The sequence below is a fragment of the Euwallacea similis genome, chromosome 5 (genome assembly GCF_039881205.1).
Source record: "Euwallacea similis isolate ESF13 chromosome 5, ESF131.1, whole genome shotgun sequence".
Taxonomy (NCBI): Eukaryota; Metazoa; Arthropoda; class Insecta; order Coleoptera; family Curculionidae; genus Euwallacea; species Euwallacea similis.
Genome location: NC_089613.1, coordinates 4,261,523 through 4,284,731, shown reverse-complemented (window position 1 = coordinate 4,284,731; position 23,209 = coordinate 4,261,523). Strand labels below are relative to the sequence as shown.

Sequence of the window (23,209 nt, the reverse complement as noted above, 5' to 3'; positions counted from 1 at the left end):
CGGCTCTGGTTCGTTCATTAACGAAATTCCGTAAGAGGAATATTAATGGACAAGCGACAACTTAACTTCCACTTCCAATAAATAACTCACATTCATTCATCCATTCAGTATTTGCAGCCATCAGACAATGCAATTTTCTTGTCAGACGAAGCACGAGGTACTCGAGTCGGCAAGAGCAAATACGCGTACGATAAAGAGCGGCACTCACCCTTCTTCCTGAACATCGTCAACAAGGCCGCACTTGGAAAACAATCCCCGCGTTGTCCAGGTCTGCACCAGGTGTTCCTTGAGGACCGAGGGCATCTGCTATGAGACTCACCGTGGGAACCCTTCCTTAGCGACTTCTCACGCGTTCGGCACGGGCCGGACGGACGATCGTTGCAAAGGTGACCTATTTATAAAAGGCACAATGTGCATGAACATGGTGCATGGTCTGGTAATATGCTGATGGCCCATGTAATATATGCAAGGTCCTAATTATTGTTTTGAGCAGTTCGTGACTCTCTGGACTATGAATTTTTGAGCACATCCTTCACGCAACCGGGCACCGTGGGAATATAGAAAAAAATCCATACTCTTCGCATGATCGAAGAACCATTAAAACAATAAACCATGCAAGAAGATGGGATAGTGGAGATTGCGATTGAAGAAGCGGCTTCTTTTGTATAGACGAGCAGAGTTGCCCCTAAAAGTTTCTCACCTCATCCTAGCGTTCTGAAGCATGCACACACTTAAACCAATAGAAAACCCAACTCAAACCATAACTAATTGAGGTATGCCCAAAATCTTTATGTAGAACCAACCTTTAAAATGTGAATTGAAAAGCAAAATCCCCTAGTCTAAACGTGCTCTTGCGGTGAACCAATCTTCTTTGGTTTAAAAAGTAGCCGACAGTAATCAGACTAATAAGCTACCAGTTGTTAGAATGGTGAAAAAAATGTATTATGGTTTCGTCTTTCATTTCATTCGGCGTTGACCGTTCCGACAACCACTATCTTATGCAATAAAAATCACATAAAAATTCTTCAACTTCCTGTCTAGACCTTTGGTGTGAATTATTGTGTGCTGCGCTGTTTGAAAAGTTGAACTTCATTCGTTATCCCCTTTTGAAAGCTTCAAGTAAAAACCTTTGTGAATGCCACTGATACACCATGATGCAGATTATCGTCTCAAAGTTCGAGTACTCATCTCTCAAGAGTCATTCTGCGATATTCAAAAGAGCTTTTATCATTTTTTTTTATTTATTAATTTCCCTTGAGATTGCGATATTTTAATTATTTCCAAGGCAAAAATCTTATTTTAAAGTCTGTGCATATTTCTAAACTACTACGCCTTTTCGCACTAAATATCCAATTGTTGTTGGAAAGATATTGAATAATTTTTGGTAAACGAAAGTTTTTTCTTTACCCATCGATATTTAATTTCGAAGATAACCAAAAAGGTTCAGGGGCGAATCTACGGGTAAAGAAGCCCCAGAGCAGAGCAAAACGTGGGTCTGAATCTGTTTATAGCACCCAATATGTATTATACGTCAGTGGCGTATCAAACTAATTAGACTCATTAATTTTCCGAAATTACCATTCTAGCAATTTACTTCATTACTATAGCAATATTAGCAAAATTTACAAGTTAATATTTATCTTCCACTTGGTTGTACACTTTTGTTGTTGCCCACTCATTCTTACTTAAAAATTGTGTGGTGTATGCCCCCTGATTTTACTGAATAAAGCCGATTGTTTATCGAATTACAGAGAGCCTTTGCAGCGCTTAATAATGCGCAGCAAGTCATTGCCGTATAACAATGTCTTAATAGAATTTCTACTTTTCCCGCCCTATGTCTCAATTTAAAGTTGCGTTCAGTACGCCCCTGCTTTTTTGGAAATTAGACAATAATATTTCAAATTATACTAAACTTTTAAAACGATAGTACACACTAAGTCAACGGCTTCCATTTTTTAATTGCTGCTTCTTAGCTGAAAATTTTAAAAAAGAGCTCAAAGTTTTTGAACTATTTAAGGGTGGTGGTGGGTGTTTAAGGGTGAGGGTGTTTTTGGTTTATATCCATTGATGTTAAACTTATATTCACCCCTATGATGGAATCATAATGACTACTTAATATTACGATACAAATATATTACATGAAAATCATGCTATATGCGTACCTGTGACAAGCCTGCCTAAGTAAAATTTATTTGTTTCCTCATAGGGGTATTAGGAACTGTTTCGGAAATAACCTTTTGGCATCGCCAGCATCTTTTAACGATCAATCGTTACGGTTAATCGGTCTATGAATATGTTACATCATGTATGTAGTATATGGCGGGTTACTGGAATTTCAACGAGTTATTGCCCACCTCGAACAGCCGGCAAGATCAAATGGGAACCATTGGTAGAACTACTCATGGCTAAATTTATTGTGAGCATGAATTTGATAGTCGAACCGGGGACAGTGGTACCACGAAATATATTATATCATGTATGTGATATATAGCGGGATGCCGTGGTTTCAAAGAGTCATTGCCCACCCCTGAAAGGCTTTAAGTTCAAGTGGGAACCATCGGTAGATTGGTACTAGTCATGACTAAAATTATTGTGAACATGAATACGATATTCGAACCGGAGGCAGTGCTAATAAATATGTTACAGTTTTCTCTGTCTTTTCTCCCTCGCTTTTTCAGAAATTTTCTCTTTTTCATTTTCAGGAAGGTTTCGACATTTTTGAGGTAGTGATTTTAAACTTTATCCACTAATTTGGTTCAACAGTGAATCCTAATAATATAGCAATAAGTCCAGGAAATGCATCTTACAGCACTTCCAACATTACGCAACGAGGTATCAAAGTGAATTTCTAATAGGGTCGTACCTTTCAGTAACGGAAAGTCTTGTCTCCGGAAATAAAGGGGACATTATATCTCCGTTTAGTCACTGTCAGAAAAATTATTCCCTCCATCAAAGCACAACAAATTCCAACCCAAATCAGTAAAATCAGAAAAGTTGCTATATCCTCCAACTGCCCAAAAATCCTTCCCTATGAAAGGCACCAAACAAAAAAAGCAAACACACTCCTAACCCCCGCTGACCTCTTTTTCAAGCAAATTCCGAGGGAACTTTCTTTCCCAGGCTACGTCATAGCGTCGTCACACGACCGACCTTCGGTACCGCACACCCCTTACAAAACATCCCCTCGTGACTGTACGTTTACCGGAATCCATTAGGCTGAAGAAGGACGATCTTATGCCTCGCCTCCAGGAAGCAGAGAGAGGGAGCGCAAACCCATTCAGTGGTTCTCATAGCCCCACTCTAATATCGGCAAAGGCCCAATATAAACTATATGCTGCTGTTGCGACGTCACTACTTCATTCTTCATTCTGCTTTGAGCGTTTGTTTTGGTGGTACTGTCCTAGTAGTGACGCGCTTTTTCAAATTTTTCCCGCGATAATGGCCCCTACACCGTATATGGTCAGCAGCAGTGATTGCGGAGAAGAACCGATAAGTCGTACCTATCAGTATCGGAAAGTCATGAAGCCGATGCTGGAGCGCAAAAGAAGGGCACGGATCAACCGATGTTTGGACGAGTTGAAGGAGTTGATGGTTACAGCGCTGCAAAGCGAAGGAGAGAATGTCTCCAAGTTGGAGAAAGCTGATATCTTGGAGTTGACAGTGAGGCATCTTCATAACTTGAAGCGGCAGCATCAGCTCATTCTCCCTCAAGCTCAGGAACAGAGTTATGCAGATAGATTCAGAGCTGGATTTACTCAGTGCGCTCAAGAAGTTAGTCACTTCATAACTACTCCTCCATCGGAAATGGTGGATCCGTTAACCGGACGAAAACTTCTCCAACACCTAAGTTCTTGCGTAAGGCAATTAGATGGTGTGGCTCAGAATATGCAACAGATTCAGCAGCAGGACCAAAGGAGGATGCAACAACACGCGAGGCACACTTTGACACCCCCAACTTCGCCCAGGAGGGAGGGTCATATGATCAAAGAGGAAAAAGAGTGTGAGGCTGGACCTATGTGGCGGCCTTGGTAAAATTCAGGACTTGAATGTATAGGTGTTTTATAAAAAAAAGCTTTAATTCATTTTTAACAGCAGTGTATATAAAAGTTTTATTGATAAGTCTTCCATTTCATATTATTAATTTTGTTAAATTTACTATAAAATATGATTTTATAGTGTTTAAAGCGTTACTTTGAATATTGCTTTTTCGTTAGCTTTAAAACTGTGATACTCGGAGGAATTAATTAATCCTAATAATGGTGTGTTAGTGTATTGGAAGTGCTAATGTTGTATATGCTTTACCTAGTGCAAGGAAATGTTGTGGTAGTTTTAAGTACCTGACTGAATTTATATTTTAAATTGCTTTTTAGGTATGTTTAGTAACGGATGTCTAGTTTTTGACTTTGTTGCAATAAAATACGAAATGAAACCATCTATTGTATAATATTTAAGGATTAATAAGCTCTTTCCCTTCCTATACATAGGTACTTAATCATCCATATTAGCTATAAATTTTGAAAAAAAACATTCTTTCAAAACGAAAAGTTCTAGGAAAGGGAGGGAATTAGGAAGCTTCAAGTGTCTTGAAGTATGTGTGCACGAGACTCATTTTTGGTGAGTTTTCATGCAATTATCTTAATGAAAGTAAAAAAGTTTTGCAGTGAAAATAACTCATTAAGTCAGTTTGAAATTAACGGTCCAGGAAAGGATGTTTTCACTGTACTGTATCTCATGGATCGGTTTGCTCATCTTTCCACGGGCTAACATTGATGTTATATTTGTTATTATGAAAACTTAACTCAAATGCAAATCACCAATAATTGCCCTGAATTTTTTAAAATGAATTCAGATACGTTTTGTAATAGCCGGAAGTATGAAGTATGGGCATATGTACTTGAGAAGGGATGCAACATGGACGTAGAAAGATGTATTGAGCCCATTTTAGATTAACAAAGAGGGTAAAAGAGTGAGGAAGTGAATGCAAACCTCTTAGGCCTACAGAGGAATAATCTAAAAGTTTGTTATGAAAACGGCTGCTTATTATTTCTCTCTTGAAACTTATCACAAACGAATATTGACAATAAAGAACACCAGAAGCGCCAAAAAATAATTATAGAATCATTGAAATCGACTTAGCAAAATAATGTATTGACCCTTAGAGATGTTGTTACTTCTTCACATTATCTGCACGTGAATCTCATATTTAACTGCATCAAAAGTAGTGCAGACTTAAATTCATGGCGAATATCGGCATTCCGCCCATTTAGATTTCCCGCGGCTTTACGATAATAGGCAGGCAACCCACCGTACTGCACCCACCACTTTATCCCATGGATCGCTGCGGTTCTCTTCTAGGGAAAGCTCTACATTTATTAATTCAGAGTTAATCATGGTTATGGGTGATGGTTAACAGAAATATTTGTTATTACATGATGGTTATGGTTCAATTTATTACACAAAAATATCTATTAGCAGCGATTACCGGTACTTTCCACTCGTATATGTACATTTAGCAAGATTTATACATAGTGTTACAAAATGCTGTTCAGATGATTATAGGGAAGAAAAGCATTCTTAGAAGAAAAATACATCAACAACCAAAACTTAGGTGTATAAATGTTTCTTTACCGAGAAATTCGCGCATATATAATTATCCCGGCAACAATTTGCAACGCCCTGAATAGGGCTCAAATTTTTTACGATTTTGAATGCGAAAAAACACAGAAATGCCTGTGGGTTAGTGTATACTGATATCTATTATTTCAGAATAATGGAATGTTTTGAAATTTAACATTAAAATGATCAGGTTCATAGAAAAAAAGAGTTTCTCAGGCTTTGATTGATTAAATATTAATACCATAAAATATACCTTCACCAGTCTGTCAAGAATCGTATCTTCATAGTTTATAAATCCATTGTGACTTCTAGAAATTCATCGAATATCTGTTTAATGACCATCGACGCTTTAGATACATCACTGTATTAGAACACGCGATTTAGGTTAGTGAAATAAAGCACTGAAAAACAATCAAACTTATTTAACAATCAGCATAAATGTTTATTAAATATAAATGGTTGGACTCAACCTGAACTAACCGGCATATTCTGGTTCTTATGATCTTAAACATTGCAAAATCTAATGCACTACGTAAACTGGAATAATTTTTTTAAACTTTGGATAGTACCTAATTAATTTGGAAAATACCAAAATAGGCTGAATGTGTCTGAAGATATTGATACATTTCAAATACATTTATTTTCTCTACACCGACTCTCTTACAACTTGAAGTAAAATAAATATTTTAGTGGTTTAATCATAAAGGAATAAGTATAACGAGAAATAAGCTTAAATATAAATTGAAAATTTAAGCTAATTCAACAACAGTACAATGCTCGAGGAGTACGTTTAGGTTCACTTTCCTCCTCTGACACCTTTATTAGAATAGGACAACAATTGTTCTAAATAAAGAACAAACATGAGATTATTTTTACTCTGATGTAAGTCTCTGTTTGACACTGACGTTGATATTTATTTGACATTTCATTTGGTAAATAAGTATGGCGACGCAAGGAAGCCGAGGTGTTTCCAGAGTGTTGGAAAAATTAGAAAATTCCATAAAAAATGGGCAATATTACGAGGCTCACCAAATGTATCGAACCCTCTATTTTAGGTAAAGTATCATTTGGTTGTCTCTTTTCTCAATTTTTGCCTAAGTTCGTTTAATGGCGTTTTAGGTATTTGAACCAGAAGAAATATACGGAATTAAAAAGTATGCTTTATCAAGGAGCAATGCTGTTTTTGGAAGCTGACCAGGTTAGTTCAGACTTCATTATGTATAAATAGAGGTACTAACACTTCTTTGACATGTTAGCACTAGTGGTTTACATATTTGCTCACTGGGTCACTTATCTGCATTAATTCGTTCTCGGGTTATTCCATTCTTCATCCTCTTTAGTTTTTAATATTAAGATTCTACAGTAGCAATTTTTTACTATACCCATCTATAACAGACTACAGTACATACATACAAGATTTCTTAAAATTTCCTCTTAGGTTATCTTTCTTACATATACCTTGTTAAAAGGTTCTTTGAAGGCAAATATTAAATTTTAGTTCCTAAGTCAAAGACATATTAGGCCTGATTGGAAACATTCATTTGAATAAGATTGATCTCTATCAGTTAAGTCATTTTGTTTCCACACTTGTATCATGATCAAAAAATCTTGATTTCTCATTTTCAGTTCCAAGTACAATGCTGCTTCCTTTGGTAGGTCAAAAGAACAGATGTTCTTGTGGTCATAAAATAAGCTCTTCTGATCCCTCTGAAATATAATTTTTTAGCGATTTAGAGGGACAGGAAGATTAGATCCTTGTTTTGTCATATATAAACCATAATTGACATTTCCAAAACAGCATAGAAATATATTTCTTAAATCATAATGTACTTTGATTTTATGTTATAAGTTGACTGAAATCAGACAATAGGGATTTAGCTGTTCCAGATCATTGTTTCTGAAAAGGCCTATTGTAACAGATTCAGTTAAGGTTGTGCATTTGAAAGGCTCAAAGGGTTAGCAGAATTGAAATTTTACTATGTGTTTAATCTGTTTAATATTTATAGAAATCATCTGGTTCAGATTTGGCCCTGCTCTTAGTAGATGTCCTCAATAAATCAGAAGATGTTGACTGTGATTCTTGGTCTACGAAATTGTCCACAATATTTGCAAAAATTGGTTCGGATCATTCTAGTGAACGAGAAACATTCTTAGTCCAGGCAGTTAAGTGGTCAGCCCAAGGCACCACCCAAGGAAATCCCAATTTACATCAAGTAGGTATAGAAATCCTAATAATTAAATAATCAGAAGGTCTATATGTTTTATTCAAAAAATCGTTTCTTACTGTCACTCCAAGACTGAAAGTCCATCTAAGTATTGGTGTATAATATGTTTTAAAACATTATGTGATATCATTTTTGATATAGTTTAATCTGTTGCACCTATAAAAATTATAATTTAACTCATTTAGCTCATTTTGTTAACAATTTAATGTTCAGAGGAGCTTGTTAAGATTACGAAAATTCTTGAAGCAAAAAATTTTAATGTTTCAACTCATCATCAATTGAAATTTCAAAATATTTGAAATTATTGGTGTTGTTGCTAATGTCACAAATTCGACTCTTCGTGCTGTACTAGGAAAAGAAATCCCTAAAAATATAATTCATCAACATGTCTCCTGAAAATCTAAGAAGAAGATAGCAGATGACCTTAATTTGTTCTTGCCACCTATTGGGATATCATTAGAAGTTTCTTAGTCCAAGCAGTTAAGTGGACAGCACAAGGCATCACCTAAGGAAATCCCAATTTACATTAGGTAGGTATGGGAGCCCTAACAACTAAATGTTCGGACGATCTATAATTTTTATGAAAAAAAGTGCTTTTAATGCTACTCCAAGAATTTTGGAAATCCACCTAAACATTATTCTTGTGTAATATGTTTTAAAAAGTTTTGTAATTCCGTTTTTGATGTTATTTAATCTGTTGCACCTACAAAATTATAATTTAATTTATCTAGCACATTTTACTGACAAATTTATATTCAGGTGAGCTTATTTGGGTTATAAGACGTGTTAATGTCTCAACTCATCATCAATTGGACTTTCATGATGTTTGAAATCATTTGTATTTTTGTTGCTAATATCAAAATACCGACTCTTCATGCTGTACCAGGAAGAGGAATGCCTAAGTATAATTGGTCAACATGACTTCTGAAAATCTATGAATAAGAAAGCAGATGCCCTTAATTGATTCTTGCCACCCACCGGGGTATTATTAGAAGTTCCTGCAAAATTAGAAATATAAATATTTGTGGCAGAAATTTGAGATGACCAGCAATAATTAGCAAAAGTAAAAGAGCCAATTCTCTTCAAAAAGTATAAAGACCAACAAAGAAGATATTTAAGCAAGATGGAATTTGTAATTACAATATGCGCGTGTCAAATGTTACCTGTAGTGAGTACACGTATGGATGTGAATTTTGCAGGGTAAAGATGATTGAAGACTCCAAAATGAACTTACAATAGTTACACAGATGTGTCTTACAGAAATTTTTGATAATTTTCAATATTCGGAGCAATAAAGTCACTGCTACAAGAAGATAAAAGGATTTTTCACGAAAAATTCAATTTAATGAGAACTTCTTTCGTCATCTACGCTTAACATAACACTTCATTTGACAATCTATAATAGCTTAGTTTTTTAACTAGTATAATGGTTGACAATAGTTTTGAACACTTTGCAAAAAAAACTGATATTACATATTTCCCTGGTCCATTAGGTTTGTCTATTTTATTCCTGTGGGCTGTAATGCAGCCTTTCTTTTCTAATTTCTGATTGATTGACAAGAAATAAAATATTTACGTATGAGATTATTTGATTATATGTGTTTTTTTTATCAAATTTAAAAGCACATATCGAACTAAATGTCTGAATGAAAAACAATTTTTAGTATAACACTGTATATGTCTTAAGTGTATCAAAGAAATGTTCCAGTCCATTTTGCCTTCACATTTATACTTATAGGAATCTCCTGAATGCTACTTATAAAATATATTTATTAAAATATCTATAATTTAACCCTCGAATCATGCCCGTCGAGTAACAAAAGTGAATTTGCCAATAACTTTTCTTTTGCATTGAACATAAGTTTTATCCTAATATTTTCTGTTTTTTTTTTAACCACCCAGGACATAGCCAAGATATATTGGGAAGAGCTAAACTACCCCCAAGCCAGACATCACTACATCCATTCCCAAGACGGCAAAGGCTGCGCTAATCTGCTAATTGAGTTTCAAATGGCTAAAGGTTTCAAAAGTGAAGTAGACTTATTCATCGCTCAGGCGGTTCTGCAATTTTTGTGCCTACGCAACCTAATTACGGCCAGTCAAACTTTTACCACTTACACGGAAAACCATCCAAGGATTCGCAAGACTGGACCACCCTATTTATTGCCATTATTGAACTTTCTTTGGTTTTTGCTGCAAGCCGTAGAAACGTGAGTTCATTTTGATTAGGGAAGTTAAGGTTGCACGAAGAATTTTAGCAAAAAATTACAAACTTTCGCCGTCCTTTGCGAACAGTATCAAAAGTCTATACAGCGGGATCCGTGTTACGTACAGTATTTGGATAAAATAGGACAGCTATTTTTCGGGGTCAAGCCACCTGAAGAGAAGAAGCGTGGAGGATTGTTTGGGAATATCATAGACAGTTTTTTAGGTAAATGTAGATGTTATTGGGCAAGTTTTTGGATTTGAGCGTGTGTTTTTTAGGGGGTCTAGATGATGAAAGTGACGACGATGCAGCGCAAGCTAACCAAACTCCTTCCACTTCTCGCCAGCTATTCGAAAGTAGCGAGCTTGATTAATAGAAATTTATCCATCTAATTTATTAGTATGTAATGTTACATACATGCTTCAGTAGAATACGAATAAGGTAATGTAAATAACAGTAAATCGTGACATTCGATTCTAATGTGGAGCCAAAGTTGAACCTTAACTCTATTCAAACGACTAGGGCTGAAAGCATTTAATTTAACACTTTTTCCTGTGAGGGTTATTGGGGGGTTCATGGGAGGTTTGTTTATTATATGTTCTTTTTTTTTGGTCTTCAGTACTTTGCTTTGTTGAAGGAATTGTCTTTATAAATTTTTTTAAATATTTATTGTGTTTGCTCCATTAACAGAAATTCCACGTGGGATTAATTTTGGTGTTTTTTTTTTTTGTGAAGTGAGACCAGCGTTTTTCGCATCTCATACTCAATTTTACTCGCATTATTATTGGTTGAGAGAATAAAAAAGATTTTTATAAAATTTCTTGTTTTACTTTAATTAAGAAAAGAAAATACCTCCGAGAGTTTCACGAAAATTATGTTCTTAGTGTGCTCTGAACGAGAGTAAGTATTTCGAATGATATTGAAGCAACTGCGTTTTTCTTGGATTATGTGTCTTCATCTTGAAGTCGGCATGATCTTGGATTGAATTAATTACTTTTAGAGTGAAAATATCTGCCTTGGACTGCAGATTTTCTGTTCTGAATTGTGTGCTCTGTCGTAAAGACAGTACGTTCACTTTGAAGTAGGTACGTTTGTCTCGGATTTACGGATTACTAAACTACGAAAATGTTGACAAGTTTACCGCAGTCATAGTTATGATCGTTACAATGATATGCTCGTATACATTGTTCTATGATTTTTGATTTTTTACACTACCTCATAGCACATTTTCAAAAATCCTTCTCTGCATCAATCTATTAGTTGGAGTAATAACGTACTAGAGCATATTTTTGAATAATTATCATTTATTTTAAAACAATTGATTAAAGCATATCTTCGGCAATATCTTGGTCACCACAAAATATAGGCTAATTCTATTTTCATAGTAAAATCAACCTCGTTTATATCTTTACTTAGTGATCGCTAATATTGGCTTTAAAAAGTGTACTAATCACGAATGAGTCAAAGTAAAAACAAAATATGTTACCTTCATTTTTGTTTATTGTCTTACCTACTTTTTAAACAACACCTTATCATTAAGCAATTATCTTAACAAGCTACCCAACTCTTGTCAAAGTAATCACATGTTATAACAGTTGAAAAAACCATTCAACAATATCCAGTGTGCTATATGTTATCACCATCATATATTAGGGTGTCATTTGTCAAAAAGTCAAAACATCATGAAATGTATTTTTCAAGGGAATTTTAAATACGTTAATGGTTCTCATTAACAGCGGTCAGGAAGAATTCAATAAAGAGCAATGCAAATGCAGTTAATATTTCCGTCCAACTAAAATAAATACCTATTTATAGGTTTGCAGTCTTTGAAAAATGTTACTAGTCACCCGCAAGTAAGGAACGTCTTTAAACTAGTTAGTTAAATATTAAAAATCTCAAATTTTTTTTAATTGAAACGATTTTAGATAGAAAACGCGTCAACAGAAAAATTTTAAAATGTTCCCAAATTTTAATAATCGAACTAATATTTTTTATAACTTAAAGATATTGTAATAGAAGATCTAGTTTTTTAATTTCGAGCTTTAAAGATTTTAAAGGGCACGTCAAGACGATTAATTTCAGTTATTTTTAACGAAATCGGCCCACGTTTGCTCGAGTTATAGATTTTCAAAATTTCAAAAATGGCAAAAAATGGGTTCCTTCCCCTCTCGACATTTGTCGAAAAAAATTTCGAAATTTGCGATGTACTATTTATGGGTTCAATGGATTCATATGAGTCCTATGTTAACCATTCCTCAGTATCTTGCGGCTAATAATAGTGCGAATAGAAATAGTTTCCGCGTAAGTTAACATACATTTTCATTGCATGCGGTCAATTGGACGATTGGCCATATCACGGGTACCTGCTTAGTATGTGGGCGCCCTTTGACTTTTACCAGAAGCAAAAAATTTACATTAGTAACTAACATCTCATCATACCCTACCAACAATAGTCTCATATTCATAATTTGACCATGACTTGTTTAGTTCTGTCAGTTGTACAATCTGAACAGATTCAGGGAAATAGAGCGAAGTGACTAAATGAATCAGAATCAGATCATGGGGGAATGGAGTGGTATCACTGATCCCAGGGCATTAGTAATTTTTTTTGGTATTTCTGTTTCAGTTCCTTTTTCAACACCTCTAACTCCTCCGAAATAATTTTGAAAGTGATTTTCTATGCTTAACGGGGATTAGGATTTTCTTCCAGAAAAATATTCTTTAATGAATTATTTGAGGATTATACTGTATATATTTTTTAAATATTATTTGGGCTTTAAGATAGTAAAATTAGCATATATCCACGAAATGACAGAGAATAACGTTGATTTCTAGTTAACACTCATTCCTCCCCAATGATGCACCACTGCAAATCTAGCAGGTGTAAGGATCCATGACTGAGACCATGAATAGAAATTTTTCCTCTTTGATTGGTTCATCTCTAGTGATCTCGAGAATTTCATTGGTTTCCAAGGAAATTGCCCGAAGTAAATAGAAGGGAAAATGTAGTAGCAATCATGTTTGACGTAGGTATACAACTGATTATGGACATGGTTTTATCAAATCGATAGAAGTGATTTAATCAGAGATATGGAGGTTTGCGATTCCAATTTCAATAAAATTACGATCTCCACAACGAAAATTTATTAACGTTCTCTAAGAAAAACGTAAGCATAGCTCAGATTTCGTACATAATTATTAATTTTCCTCAGTTGTTCCATTGGGTTGAATGCCGAAAGATGGGTAAACACTGTCCATAGCAATGGCGCACTCGTTAGTTCCCCTTCTTATCCTAAAATAACCACTTTCCCCCCAATCTTCTCCCCAGGAATTCTTCACTATCCAATAATCCATGTTTGTTGCATTATCACGGTCATAACCCACGGTCAGAACAGCATGATTAGTCAAGGTTTGAGAGCAAGTTGTACTGGTAAATATTCCTAAAACGTGCTTAGATATTTAGCTGGAGGACTGAGAAACTTTATGAAATATAAATAAAGAACGATGATCAAGGCTAACCTGAAACATATAATTGTAAATCTGATGCATCAAGGGCAACTGAGGTAGGTCCTAAAAATCCCGTTACCAAAAGAAGTGTATCCTCATCGCCTGACTCTATTGGTATATAGCTCTCTAAAACTGCTTTTACATCCGACTTGTTAAACTTGCAAACCTCTTTCTTTCCCACATAAGGATAGGTCTCTTCAGTTTCTATACCTATTGAAGGGCGCTCCTCTTATACTATATATATGTTTTATTGATTTGATCAAAACTTTACCATATTGAACGAAGTATTTCATGGCTGGAGCCTCATTGCCACCATTACAAGCATTATTAGTCGCATCACAATCAATCAGTTGTTGCTCACTAAATTCTACTTTTTCTTCGTATCTTAAATAGTAGAAACTTTCAAGTGTTCCTGTCTGAAATGAAATCCTATAAAATATACCCAGTGTTTTCCTCTCAAGAAATGGGTCGCTTCCCAAGTCAACTTACAACGGAGAACGCCCAGCAAGACCCACAATCCCCCTGATCTTTCACCCTGGTAACAGCTCCCACATCCCTCCAGTCAGTGGCGTTTGGCAAATCCGGTTTATCTACTGGTGGTTGGAAAGTCTTTATTTTATCGTACTGAGGTTTGCTCTTGCTTTGGCGCTTCAAGAGGGTTAGAAACTCCTCTGTAGTATAATCTGCAAATTTAGTTACACCCATTTGGTATGTCTCCAATCCTGCCTCAAAGCGACGGTTGTGGTTTTCGATGGTTTTTAGGTTTTCTTGAAAAATTGCGAAACGAAGGAGTTCCTCTTTTGAGGATGCGTAAGTTTTGGCATGTTTATTCTGAAACGGTTACGGTTTCAAAAATTAGTATTTAGAAGTGACTAGAGCTTACCTTGAAGGTTTGGAAAAGTTCTTGGTGTTGCTGTAAGGAGGGTAATATTAGACAAAAAAGGCTTACAGCCAAAATTACTAGAGACTTCATGTTCACTAAGGATTTAGCAACAATTTGATAAAATCGACCATAAGGATATTATTGAGAGCTTGTTAAGAATTGATGACGTACCTTATCACATGATAAAAGGATAAGATTCCATGTAGAAGGTGTATAACTCAAGTAACAAATTTGTTCTACAGGGTTTTGATTTTAAACGACATTTGGCTTTTATTAAGATTTTCAAAAACCAATTACGTCATGCAATGTAAGTTTTCAAGGAGATAAATTTGCTTCCTGCAATAAAATTAATATTTTATGGTTTTACTAGGAAAATGTTCAAACTTGTCACAAGTTTATCATTTGCGATTGAAACTCGATAGACTACTAACAAACAAATAATGAAAGTTTTGGCGTAATAGCAGTTATTTAACCTTAATATAATAAAAATATTTAAAGAAAGTTGTTAGGATGAATTCGGATCAAGGTACATACCTATCTAGTTAGAAAGGGAAAAAGGGCATTAACGAATCGTTCATACTACTACTATTACTAATAAACTGACTCATGGAAAAAATACACGTTTAAACGGCTTAAACAAAATGTGAAAATTTCTCTTTAAAAATGCTGAAAACATACTTTAATTGATCTTACCACGAACAAAACATGCATCAAATATGTGATTTAACAACTTCAAAATAATGATGGAGTTTGCGGAATTTATTAATAATTAGGGAAGCAGCTGAAGGAATTAATAATGTAAAGCGTATAACAACGGTATCATTAATAATAAGCTCATTAAGTATTTGTGAGCGATAATTGAATTAGTTTTTTAGTATCTTTTTAGAGGAGTTTTAGCAAACCTGAAATATGTATGTATTCGAGCACTGCAACACGTGCAGTTTGAATTCGCTGACTGCCTTTAGTCTGACAAGTTGATTTCACAAATATCTGGTAATTCGATCTTTTGAAAATTGAAGATTCAAAATTTCAGCTTTCTGTCGTAATATGCTTTGCTACTTTAAATTAGTTCATAAAGCAGTAAGGTGTGCGATAAAGCGCCGCAGCGATGCTCTCCCCTGAATGCGCCCAATATCAAATACACAATAATTAGTAGCCGTTTATATTTAACATTTTCGTATTGGGGAAAAATTAGCGTGTAATGGTAGTAATGAGTTAATATTGCCGGTCGAATGACTTCAAACAGAGAAGTTCTTCTGAAGTCTAGAATTTTAACCAGTTTTTCAGGGTATTCAAAAGTTTCAATTTAAAAGGTGGATAAAAATGATAATAATAAAAATAAAATATTCAGTAATATACATGGTGTGGAATAGAAAAAAACTCGAATATCCGAGATTTAAAGAGGGACAGGTCTAAAACGCTGACATTAAATCGTGTAGACCACTAGATATTTATATTTTCTGTAAGTGACTGTTTATTCTATAATAACAGCTTGGCTCTTAATTTTAATATCCAATAGAGATTTCTCAATTTCTGTTTGGCATAGCAGCATAATCGTTCCCGTTAAGCTGGCTTTAATAGCCAGTTAAACTTACCTCTATCATTACGTTGATTATAAGGCTCGTTAAATCAGAATGGTGCTTTAAGGAAACATTTCCCATTACCCGCAAATACTCTGTAATTATCATATTATCAACACGAACATTTATCTCAGGGTGAATATATGTAATAAGTGAATATATAGTATGTATAATAAGGTAGCACAAAAACATATAATACGTTCCTTATCAGGTGTTCAAGTCGAGATGGTTCTCGAAGAGAATTTTAATAAATAAACAAGGTTTTGGTGACCGATTTATTCCTTTTAATTATTTTAAAAATTACGTTTAAGTACTTAAAAATTACTAAGGTCCTGCATTTTATTAAAAACAACTTCCTTAAACTTGAACTTCAAAAACTTTTCTTGATTACTGTTTATTTTCACTGAAAATTGTATATTTTAACGCCCTACTACATGTCTATAATATATACATCTAATACACATCTACTATAATATGACTATAGTAGAAATAAGTACGTATTTGTATAACTAAATAGTAGAATTTAATTACGATTTCCTGAACAAACTAGAAAAATATGTGTCCTTGTCCATTCATCCCTTGGACTTCTTACCGTCTTTTCCCTTTTTGCCTGCAAATCCAGTGTTAAAGTCTTTTAAATCATTTTAAAAAGCATCTCACCCTTCTTCCCTCTTTTTCTAGCTTTTTTTCTCTCCCTGTAGGCTTTCCAAGCTTTCTGAATTATCCTGGCAGAGCGATTTAACAGCATTTTATAAGCGATCTCCTGGAAAAGCTTTTCTTCTTCGGCTTCTTTTTCAGCCATTAATGTGTTATACAAGCGCTCTTGATTATCCATTTTCTCTTGCAATTCGTCCATTGCAGCCTTCTCAGTGTCATACCTAATATGGTACTTTTTTTTATGAAAAACATAACAGTCAAAAGTCGTAACTAACTCTGCTTTAAGAGCCTCATATTCTCCCTGTTTATCCCCAATTTCCTGATCATATTTGGTAAGCCAATTATGCAGCTGGATCTGCGTCTTCATGGTTTTAGCTCTGAGCTTTTTTTCCTCATCCAAATCGTCTTCCAAAAGTTTCTGGTACTGGTTGGTAATAGTTGCAGCTTCAACATTTAAAATTGCTTGCTTCTCTTGGCTTTCCAGGCATTCCTGCATCATCTTCTTCTCAGATTCGTGGCTGAAATTCTTCAATGCTTCTCCACTTTGGGACATAACATGAAGACTTACATGTTCTTCTCGATGCTGATTTGAAACTCTTCCTTGATTCTGGTAATTTTATTGTTGTATCGATCGATTATTTCCATTTTTTTGTTCAACTCGTTCCCGAGTTGTTCGCGTTGAATATTAAGTTGTTGCTCAAGATCTGTGAAATAAATTTGAAATCCCTTTAATAAGTTATTTATTGATTTTTACCTTGTATTGCTGTAGTTAACATGATATTTGATTTATAGGCCTGCCTTAATCTCTTTTCCCGCGCCTCTTCTTCAGTACCGGTAACATATAGCTTGATCTTCGCCATTTCCTTCAATTCTTCAAAATGCCTGATAAAATCCACAACATAAGGAATAGTCATCTGGGTTGGAGCGTTGCTTATCTCCTGGCGAATGCATTTATTGGTGAAAATCATGTTGATCATTTGCATCAAATTTCCATCAATGATCATATCATCTGAACTTTGGTATCTCTGAAATAAAATTAATTAGCTGTTGTAATAAGTGTATTGTTAATCGATGTACAGTTTTGCCGATCTTAATTCTGTTGATCATGTCAACACATTCCCCCACATCATCTAGACTGGCAGTGTTGGCCTCTTCGGGTTCATCCTTCGATTCGTAGAGCTTCAGTACGTAGAAAATGAAGGATATTTCGGTGGAGGTGAAATTCTCCTTGAGAATTCGGGCTTGATTGTCTAAGAGGTAGGGTAAATAGGCCTGAAGAAGGTGATTGTTAGGTATTAGTGCCAAAGAGGTGAACTAATGGATGACAAAGTATGTTGGTAGAAGTAAATCCGTTGTGGATTAATGTCTGTCTGTTTGTTTATAGTTTTTTTAGGAATTGATTAAGGAAAATTATAAAAAATCTGGTTTTTTAAACACCTAAAACTCGTTTTGAAGTTTTAAACGTTTTCCTTTAAGTGATTTCCTGTGTTTTAGATAAGCACGATTATCATTGTACAACAATGAGGTGTTCCCATGATATCATGTTAATATATTGTAATGTGAAGTTTAGTTGTAATTACCGTTATTGATAACAATTTAAGGTTATCTGATGCAGCATTATATTCGCTACATTTACAATTAAAAACTTCAAATTTTACCATGAGAAAACTATTGATGTACTAAAACTAAGAGCAGGCTACAACATCATCCGCCTGGACACGTCCTTAACTTAAAAAAAATGGGAAGAAATTGAAAAACTTTTCAAAAATTTACTCAAATCAGAAATTTACAAAAATTTAAATTGACAAAATCCCAAAAAATATAAAAAATTTTCAATAATCGTCAAAATTATTAACAACTCGCCAATTTTTTAAAAAACCGTAATATCCCTTTTTATATGATTTTGACTCCGTAAATGTAGGGTTTCAGGATAAATTCAAGTAGAGAGTGAATATAAGTGTTTTCTCAATAAGAAAAGGAGAAGTGCTTGTGTTTGGGAATTCAAAAGACTTTGGTTCAAGCTGTATATCTGGCCTTTAATGTTCCTTAGTGGACACTCTCTTGACCATTAAGGATGTACCGTATATGATGATTAGAGGTTATTTCCTGGAGTCTAATATCCGATAGTTTTTATTAAAAATTGAGTCCCAAAATTCATGAAAAGTGGTCACTTGTTGATGTTTTACAAAGGCGAAATGGCGCTGACTGAATAACCACTAATCTTCTAATGTACTTAAAGCCTTTAAGTCTATTTTAGCATGTAGAACTTAACCCGCAGTTAAATAATTCTTCTGATAGTTCAACTGAAGTTTGATCTCCACTATTAAATTTAGAAGTTTCGAGTATTCATCCATCGGGGGAAACTTTTTACAGATTTTCTCACTCAGTGAAACACTTACCGCGATCTCAGTTTCTCTTCAATAGTACTTATCTGGATATCCATTTCAACTACGACCCATCTGAAGAGTCGAGGTTAAGGTACAAGCAACTCAAAGAAAGTTAGAGAGAAACGAAAGGCTGTAGGAAGAAGTAAAAAAAATATGGTCAGTTTACATCGTGCACGAACTTCGATGGAACAAGAAAGTCCTTGGAAGCTCTCTCTTTGATGCTTTTGGATACGTAATTTAGCGAGTTCATGAATTAAAATACAGGTCGTTTTCTATCTTTCTAATGATAACTTTGAGTTAATACCCCACAGAAAGTAATTACCATCAAAATCCTATTATCCGCGACAATGGTATGGGTTATTGACTCAACCCATAATTCTTATAGATTTAGCAATTTTCTTATCTTCGTGGAAAGTTTGCAAGTCTCGCACAGTTATCTGCACTGGTTATAACATGATGAATAATCATGAAACTACAAGATTCAGTATGGGCCCAAATCGCCGAGTTTACGGACCAGTTTCGTGTAATGGTTTATCAAGACATTTCCATTTATTGGCGTGGTGCGACTTAAGTAATAGATGACTATGTAATTATGCCATAGGCGCACTTAAAATTTATCACCCGCTAAAAACGATGGAAGATAAGTGAACTTCGCGGCTTTTAAAAACAGCCTTAGACTGGAGTACTTCAGTCAGGCTGTCGATGTTGAAATATGAATAAACTATGTGGTTCGTATTTCTTTTTGCCACTACTGTTTTCCCCAGTGTTCCTGGCCAGAATCAAAAGGGATGTTGCCGTCACTGACCCCAAGCAATCTTGCGACAGCAAAGTGTATTGTCAAGGGCTTTTACTGGATACAGTCCAAAGGGCAAGACTGTACAACGATTCCAAAACCTTCGTGGATATGAGTCAAGTCAACAATGAGGATGTGACTTTGCGGAACTTTGATAATCTGCTGTTGGCCACCAATAATAGCCCTACAAGAAAGGACATTCAGAATTTCGTCAAAGAGAATTTTAATGATAATGACGAGTTGCAAGATTGGGAGCCGGAAGATTTCAATCCAAATCCAGAATTTCTAGACCGAATCGAATCCAAGGAGATTAGGCAATTTGCTGCGGACGTCGTAAACATTTGGTTAAGTCTAGGGAGGAAGATTGCAGATTCGGTCTTCGAAAACCCCAATAGACACTCTCTTATTGCAGTCCCTAATGGATTCATCATCCCTGGAGGGCGATTCAGGGAATTTTACTACTGGGACACTTATTGGATCCTTGAAGGTTTGATCATAAGTGACATGGTGGACACTGCTAAAGGGATGCTGCAGAATTTTTTGAGCATTGTCAATAAGTATGGATTTATTCCCAATGGCGGGAGAGTATATTATTTGAACAGGTCAGTTGAAGGAAATGTTATGTTTGTCGTGTTGAGATGAGAGTTGTGCTTCTAGGTCTCAACCGCCTCTTTTAACACTCATGGCTGGACTTTTGTACGATAAAACTAGGGATGTTGCCTGGATTCTGGAAATTGTAGATCTACTGGATACAGAGCTGACTTATTGGGTGCAAAATAAGACTATAGATATTACAATTAATCAGAAGACCTATAAAATGGCTCACTACATTTCTGAGAGCGTTACGCCGAGGCCTGAGTCTTATATTGAAGATGTGACCACTTGTTCTTATTTCGAAACCAAAGAACAAATGGTTTGTTGGTTTATAGAAAATTATAAAATAATTCTATGTAAAAATCCAGGAACACTGCTACCAAGGCCTGAAAAGTGGGGCTGAAAGCGGGTGGGATTTCTCAAGCCGGTGGTTTTTCGATGAGGATGGAGGGGTCAAGACTAACCTCACTCATATTGATACTCAAAGGGTGATTCCAGTTGATTTGAATTCATTTTTATGTGCAGCCTTCAAACGCTTATCCAGGTATTTTTTAAGCAATTCCATAGGAAAACAAAAAATATCACATTTTTTTAGCTTTTACAAGCTCACAGGGAACCTTGAAAAATCTCTAAAATGGAAGAATCACGCTCACGAGTGGGAAAGTGCTATCCAGGAGGTGCTTTATGACGAAAAAGATGGTATTTGGTACGATTTTGATGCGGTAGGGACTAATTCAATATTTCACCCTTTATATCGATAAAATAACATATTAAACAGAGTGTCTCCTGTTAAAGGTATTGAGCTTTAATTTTGAAGTTTTTTCGCTTTCTTAGATATTAGTTGAATGTTTATGCAGTTATCACATTTTGGATCTACCTAAATGATTTTGCTATATTTACAAATTTAATAGTTTTTTTGCCTAGTTTAAATGGGTTAAAATTTAAAAATCCAGGACCGAAAGCAAAATTTTGGTATTTTCCTATTCCATACTTAAATATTTATCAAGAATAAGATTTTTAAAGTTTTTCTACAGCAAATAGTTCAACGAGTTTAAACGACATATTTAAGGTTGAAATTACTGCTGATTTTCCCTTTTTTCGAATATTTCAGTAATTTTAAAACTTCTTAGACATGAAAGGGACAATAAGTTTGGCAAAAATGTCTGGCATTAACAGAATTTGCACCTTTTATTATCAAAAATCCGTAGCTACAATGATTCACCAACATGTTTTATATGCAGCATATTCCATTTTCATATTCTCATTTCAGTATTTGAAAAGGATACATTATAAATAGCAATATATATTTTAGGTGCTTTCCAAACCTAGAAAAATGTTCTTTCCTAGCAACTTCTCTCCTCTATGGGCAAATGCCTACAACCAAAACCTCAAAGAGCAATATGGCAAAAGAGCAGCTAACTATTTTAAAGCTACAGGAATTGGGCAATATCGAGGAGGGACCCCTACTTCTCTAGATGACAATAATGAGCAGTGGGATTTGCCCAATGCTTGGCCCCCTCTTCAAGAAATCGTAATTCTGGGTAAGTTTTCACTGAAATCCAATAAGCTTACCTTTTACTCTCTCCACCATGAAATTTTTAAGGGTTGTGGAATACCGGAAATCGGAAGGCCAAAGATATTGCTAAAAAATCTGCTGAAAGATGGATTGAAGCCAACATGGTGGGCTTCCAAGAGCAATCGGCCATGTTCGAAAAATACGATGCAACTAGAGTAGGACAATATGGAGGTGGTGGAGAATACCAAGTACAAAAGGGTTTTGGATGGACTAATGGCGTAGCCCTAAATTTAATTAATAAATTCTTCACCAAAAAAACTTCCGACAACAATAATCACATAGAAGAATAAATAATTACCAAAACACAAATGAGTTTTACTACTTACCAGCACACTCAGTATTGAAACTGCCTTATTAATGGAGAACATGACTCTGTCAGCCTGGAGTCTGAGCTCCATGTCCATCGGGGATAGGATTTCGGGTTTAGGGATGTTGAGTCCTTGGAAGTAGTCGGATTTGTCCCCATTTTCTATTATGGAATTAAAAGGTTTGGGGATTTTTTTCAGGTATTTTTCTATAATTTGTTGAGAAGCCATTGCGAAAAAATACACTTATTGAATAAACTAAAGCGAACGTCAATGGAACAGAAATAGTTTGAAGGACGTCTGATTTTGTTGGGTCGATTCGTTGTGAGGGTGTATTAAAATAGGGAAATTTTACGGGGTAGAGCCTAATAGTATATTAATAGACAAATGCAAAAAAAATGGTATAAAGCAACAACGACAAAAAACTAGGTGCATATTTAGAAAAATAAGAAAGAACCATCGGCAAAAGAGGATGGTCCGCGATCGGTGTGTGAGTTTGAAAAAACTAAAATTTCACATTGAACTTTTTTGCACAAGGAGTCGAAAGAGCTTTCTTTTACTTAAGGTTCTGTTTGAGTCAGTTAATGCACTTTAATAGAACTTGAATGCTCAATAAATAATTTTAATAACAATTAGGTGAATGTATTATAATTTTACAGCCGTGTGGCCACACCACTGTTCGGAACCTTGATGTTTATATGGAATTTCGCGAATTTCTCGATTCGTATATCTTTTTCGAGAATTTCGTAAATAAATATGAACTTAAGACACCCTGTGTAAATAGTAATACGTATTATGCGTAGCCACGTAGAAACTTTAAGCGATACGGAAAAGCATTTGTATAAAATATTCCTAATTTACCCATATTTTTATATGCAAC

General features: G+C 35.0%; 5 protein-coding genes across 5 annotated transcripts; 3 read left to right on the top strand and 2 right to left on the bottom strand.

The window, feature by feature from the left end:
- The first annotated feature begins 3,346 nt into the window (after positions 1 to 3,346).
- LOC136408843 (enhancer of split mbeta protein-like) lies at positions 3,347 to 4,444 on the top strand. Its single transcript, XM_066390029.1, has one exon. The coding sequence runs from the start codon at positions 3,439 to 3,441 to the stop codon at positions 4,030 to 4,032; it is 594 nt and encodes a 197-aa protein (XP_066246126.1). The 5' UTR covers positions 3,347 to 3,438; the 3' UTR covers positions 4,033 to 4,444.
- Positions 4,445 to 6,526: 2,082 nt separating this feature from the next.
- Positions 6,527 to 10,864, top strand: LOC136408967 (Golgi to ER traffic protein 4 homolog). The gene is made up of 6 exons (XM_066390214.1): positions 6,527 to 6,671; positions 6,736 to 6,814; positions 7,623 to 7,829; positions 9,744 to 10,051; positions 10,100 to 10,272; positions 10,326 to 10,864. Exons 1-6 carry the CDS (start codon positions 6,559 to 6,561, stop codon positions 10,418 to 10,420), a joined length of 975 nt encoding a protein of 324 aa, XP_066246311.1. The 5' UTR covers positions 6,527 to 6,558; the 3' UTR covers positions 10,421 to 10,864.
- A 2,312-nt stretch (positions 10,865 to 13,176) lies between these two features.
- LOC136409123 (cathepsin L-like) lies at positions 13,177 to 14,591 on the bottom strand. Its single transcript, XM_066390445.1, has 5 exons — positions 14,438 to 14,591; positions 14,044 to 14,385; positions 13,826 to 13,970; positions 13,567 to 13,764; positions 13,177 to 13,487 (listed from the first exon to the last, which is right to left on the bottom strand). Exons 1-5 carry the CDS (start codon positions 14,525 to 14,527, stop codon positions 13,246 to 13,248), a joined length of 1,017 nt encoding a protein of 338 aa, XP_066246542.1. The 5' UTR covers positions 14,528 to 14,591; the 3' UTR covers positions 13,177 to 13,245.
- A 1,856-nt stretch (positions 14,592 to 16,447) lies between these two features.
- On the bottom strand, positions 16,448 to 22,613 carry LOC136409233 (dynein regulatory complex protein 10-like). The gene is made up of 7 exons (XM_066390605.1): positions 22,351 to 22,613; positions 17,752 to 17,946; positions 17,429 to 17,699; positions 17,243 to 17,378; positions 16,950 to 17,192; positions 16,678 to 16,895; positions 16,448 to 16,627 (listed from the first exon to the last, which is right to left on the bottom strand). The coding sequence occupies exons 1-7, from the start codon at positions 22,558 to 22,560 to the stop codon at positions 16,590 to 16,592; spliced, it is 1,311 nt and encodes a 436-aa protein (XP_066246702.1). The 5' UTR covers positions 22,561 to 22,613; the 3' UTR covers positions 16,448 to 16,589.
- Positions 19,738 to 22,333, top strand: LOC136409227 (trehalase-like). The gene is made up of 6 exons (XM_066390598.1): positions 19,738 to 20,456; positions 20,512 to 20,767; positions 20,817 to 20,992; positions 21,044 to 21,170; positions 21,761 to 21,989; positions 22,052 to 22,333. The coding sequence occupies exons 1-6, from the start codon at positions 19,774 to 19,776 to the stop codon at positions 22,312 to 22,314; spliced, it is 1,734 nt and encodes a 577-aa protein (XP_066246695.1). The 5' UTR covers positions 19,738 to 19,773; the 3' UTR covers positions 22,315 to 22,333.
- Positions 22,614 to 23,209: the final 596 nt, after the last annotated feature.

Bases quoted from the DNA above. Each gene is read 5' to 3' on its own strand.
- LOC136408843 (XM_066390029.1), top strand. From the start codon at position 3,439: ATGGCCCCTACACCGTATATGGTCAGCAGCAGTGATTGCGGAGAAGAA.
- LOC136408967 (XM_066390214.1), top strand. From the start codon at position 6,559: ATGGCGACGCAAGGAAGCCGAGGTGTTTCCAGAGTGTTGGAAAAATTA. The intron at 6,672-6,735 runs GTAAAGTATCAT...ATGGCGTTTTAG, and splicing joins TATCGAACCCTCTATTTTAG to GTATTTGAACCAGAAGAAAT. The intron at 10,052-10,099 runs GTGAGTTCATTT...GAAGAATTTTAG, and splicing joins TTGCTGCAAGCCGTAGAAAC to CAAAAAATTACAAACTTTCG.
- LOC136409123 (XM_066390445.1), bottom strand. From the start codon at position 14,527: ATGAAGTCTCTAGTAATTTTGGCTGTAAGCCTTTTTTGTCTAATATTA. The intron at 13,971-14,043 runs GTAAGTTGACTT...ATTTCATTTCAG, and splicing joins CTTGCTGGGCGTTCTCCGTT to ACAGGAACACTTGAAAGTTT. The intron at 13,488-13,566 runs GTTAGCCTTGAT...AGCACGTTTTAG, and splicing joins TTTACAATTATATGTTTCAG to GAATATTTACCAGTACAACT.
- LOC136409227 (XM_066390598.1), top strand. From the start codon at position 19,774: ATGAATAAACTATGTGGTTCGTATTTCTTTTTGCCACTACTGTTTTCC. The intron at 20,457-20,511 runs GTCAGTTGAAGG...TTGTGCTTCTAG, and splicing joins AGAGTATATTATTTGAACAG to GTCTCAACCGCCTCTTTTAA. The intron at 20,993-21,043 runs GTATTTTTTAAG...ACATTTTTTTAG, and splicing joins GCCTTCAAACGCTTATCCAG to CTTTTACAAGCTCACAGGGA.
- LOC136409233 (XM_066390605.1), bottom strand. From the start codon at position 22,560: ATGGCTTCTCAACAAATTATAGAAAAATACCTGAAAAAAATCCCCAAA. The intron at 17,379-17,428 runs GTAAAAATCAAT...TTTATTTCACAG, and splicing joins GTTAACTACAGCAATACAAG to ATCTTGAGCAACAACTTAAT. The intron at 16,628-16,677 runs GTGAGATGCTTT...CTGGATTTGCAG, and splicing joins TAGAAAAAGAGGGAAGAAGG to GCAAAAAGGGAAAAGACGGT.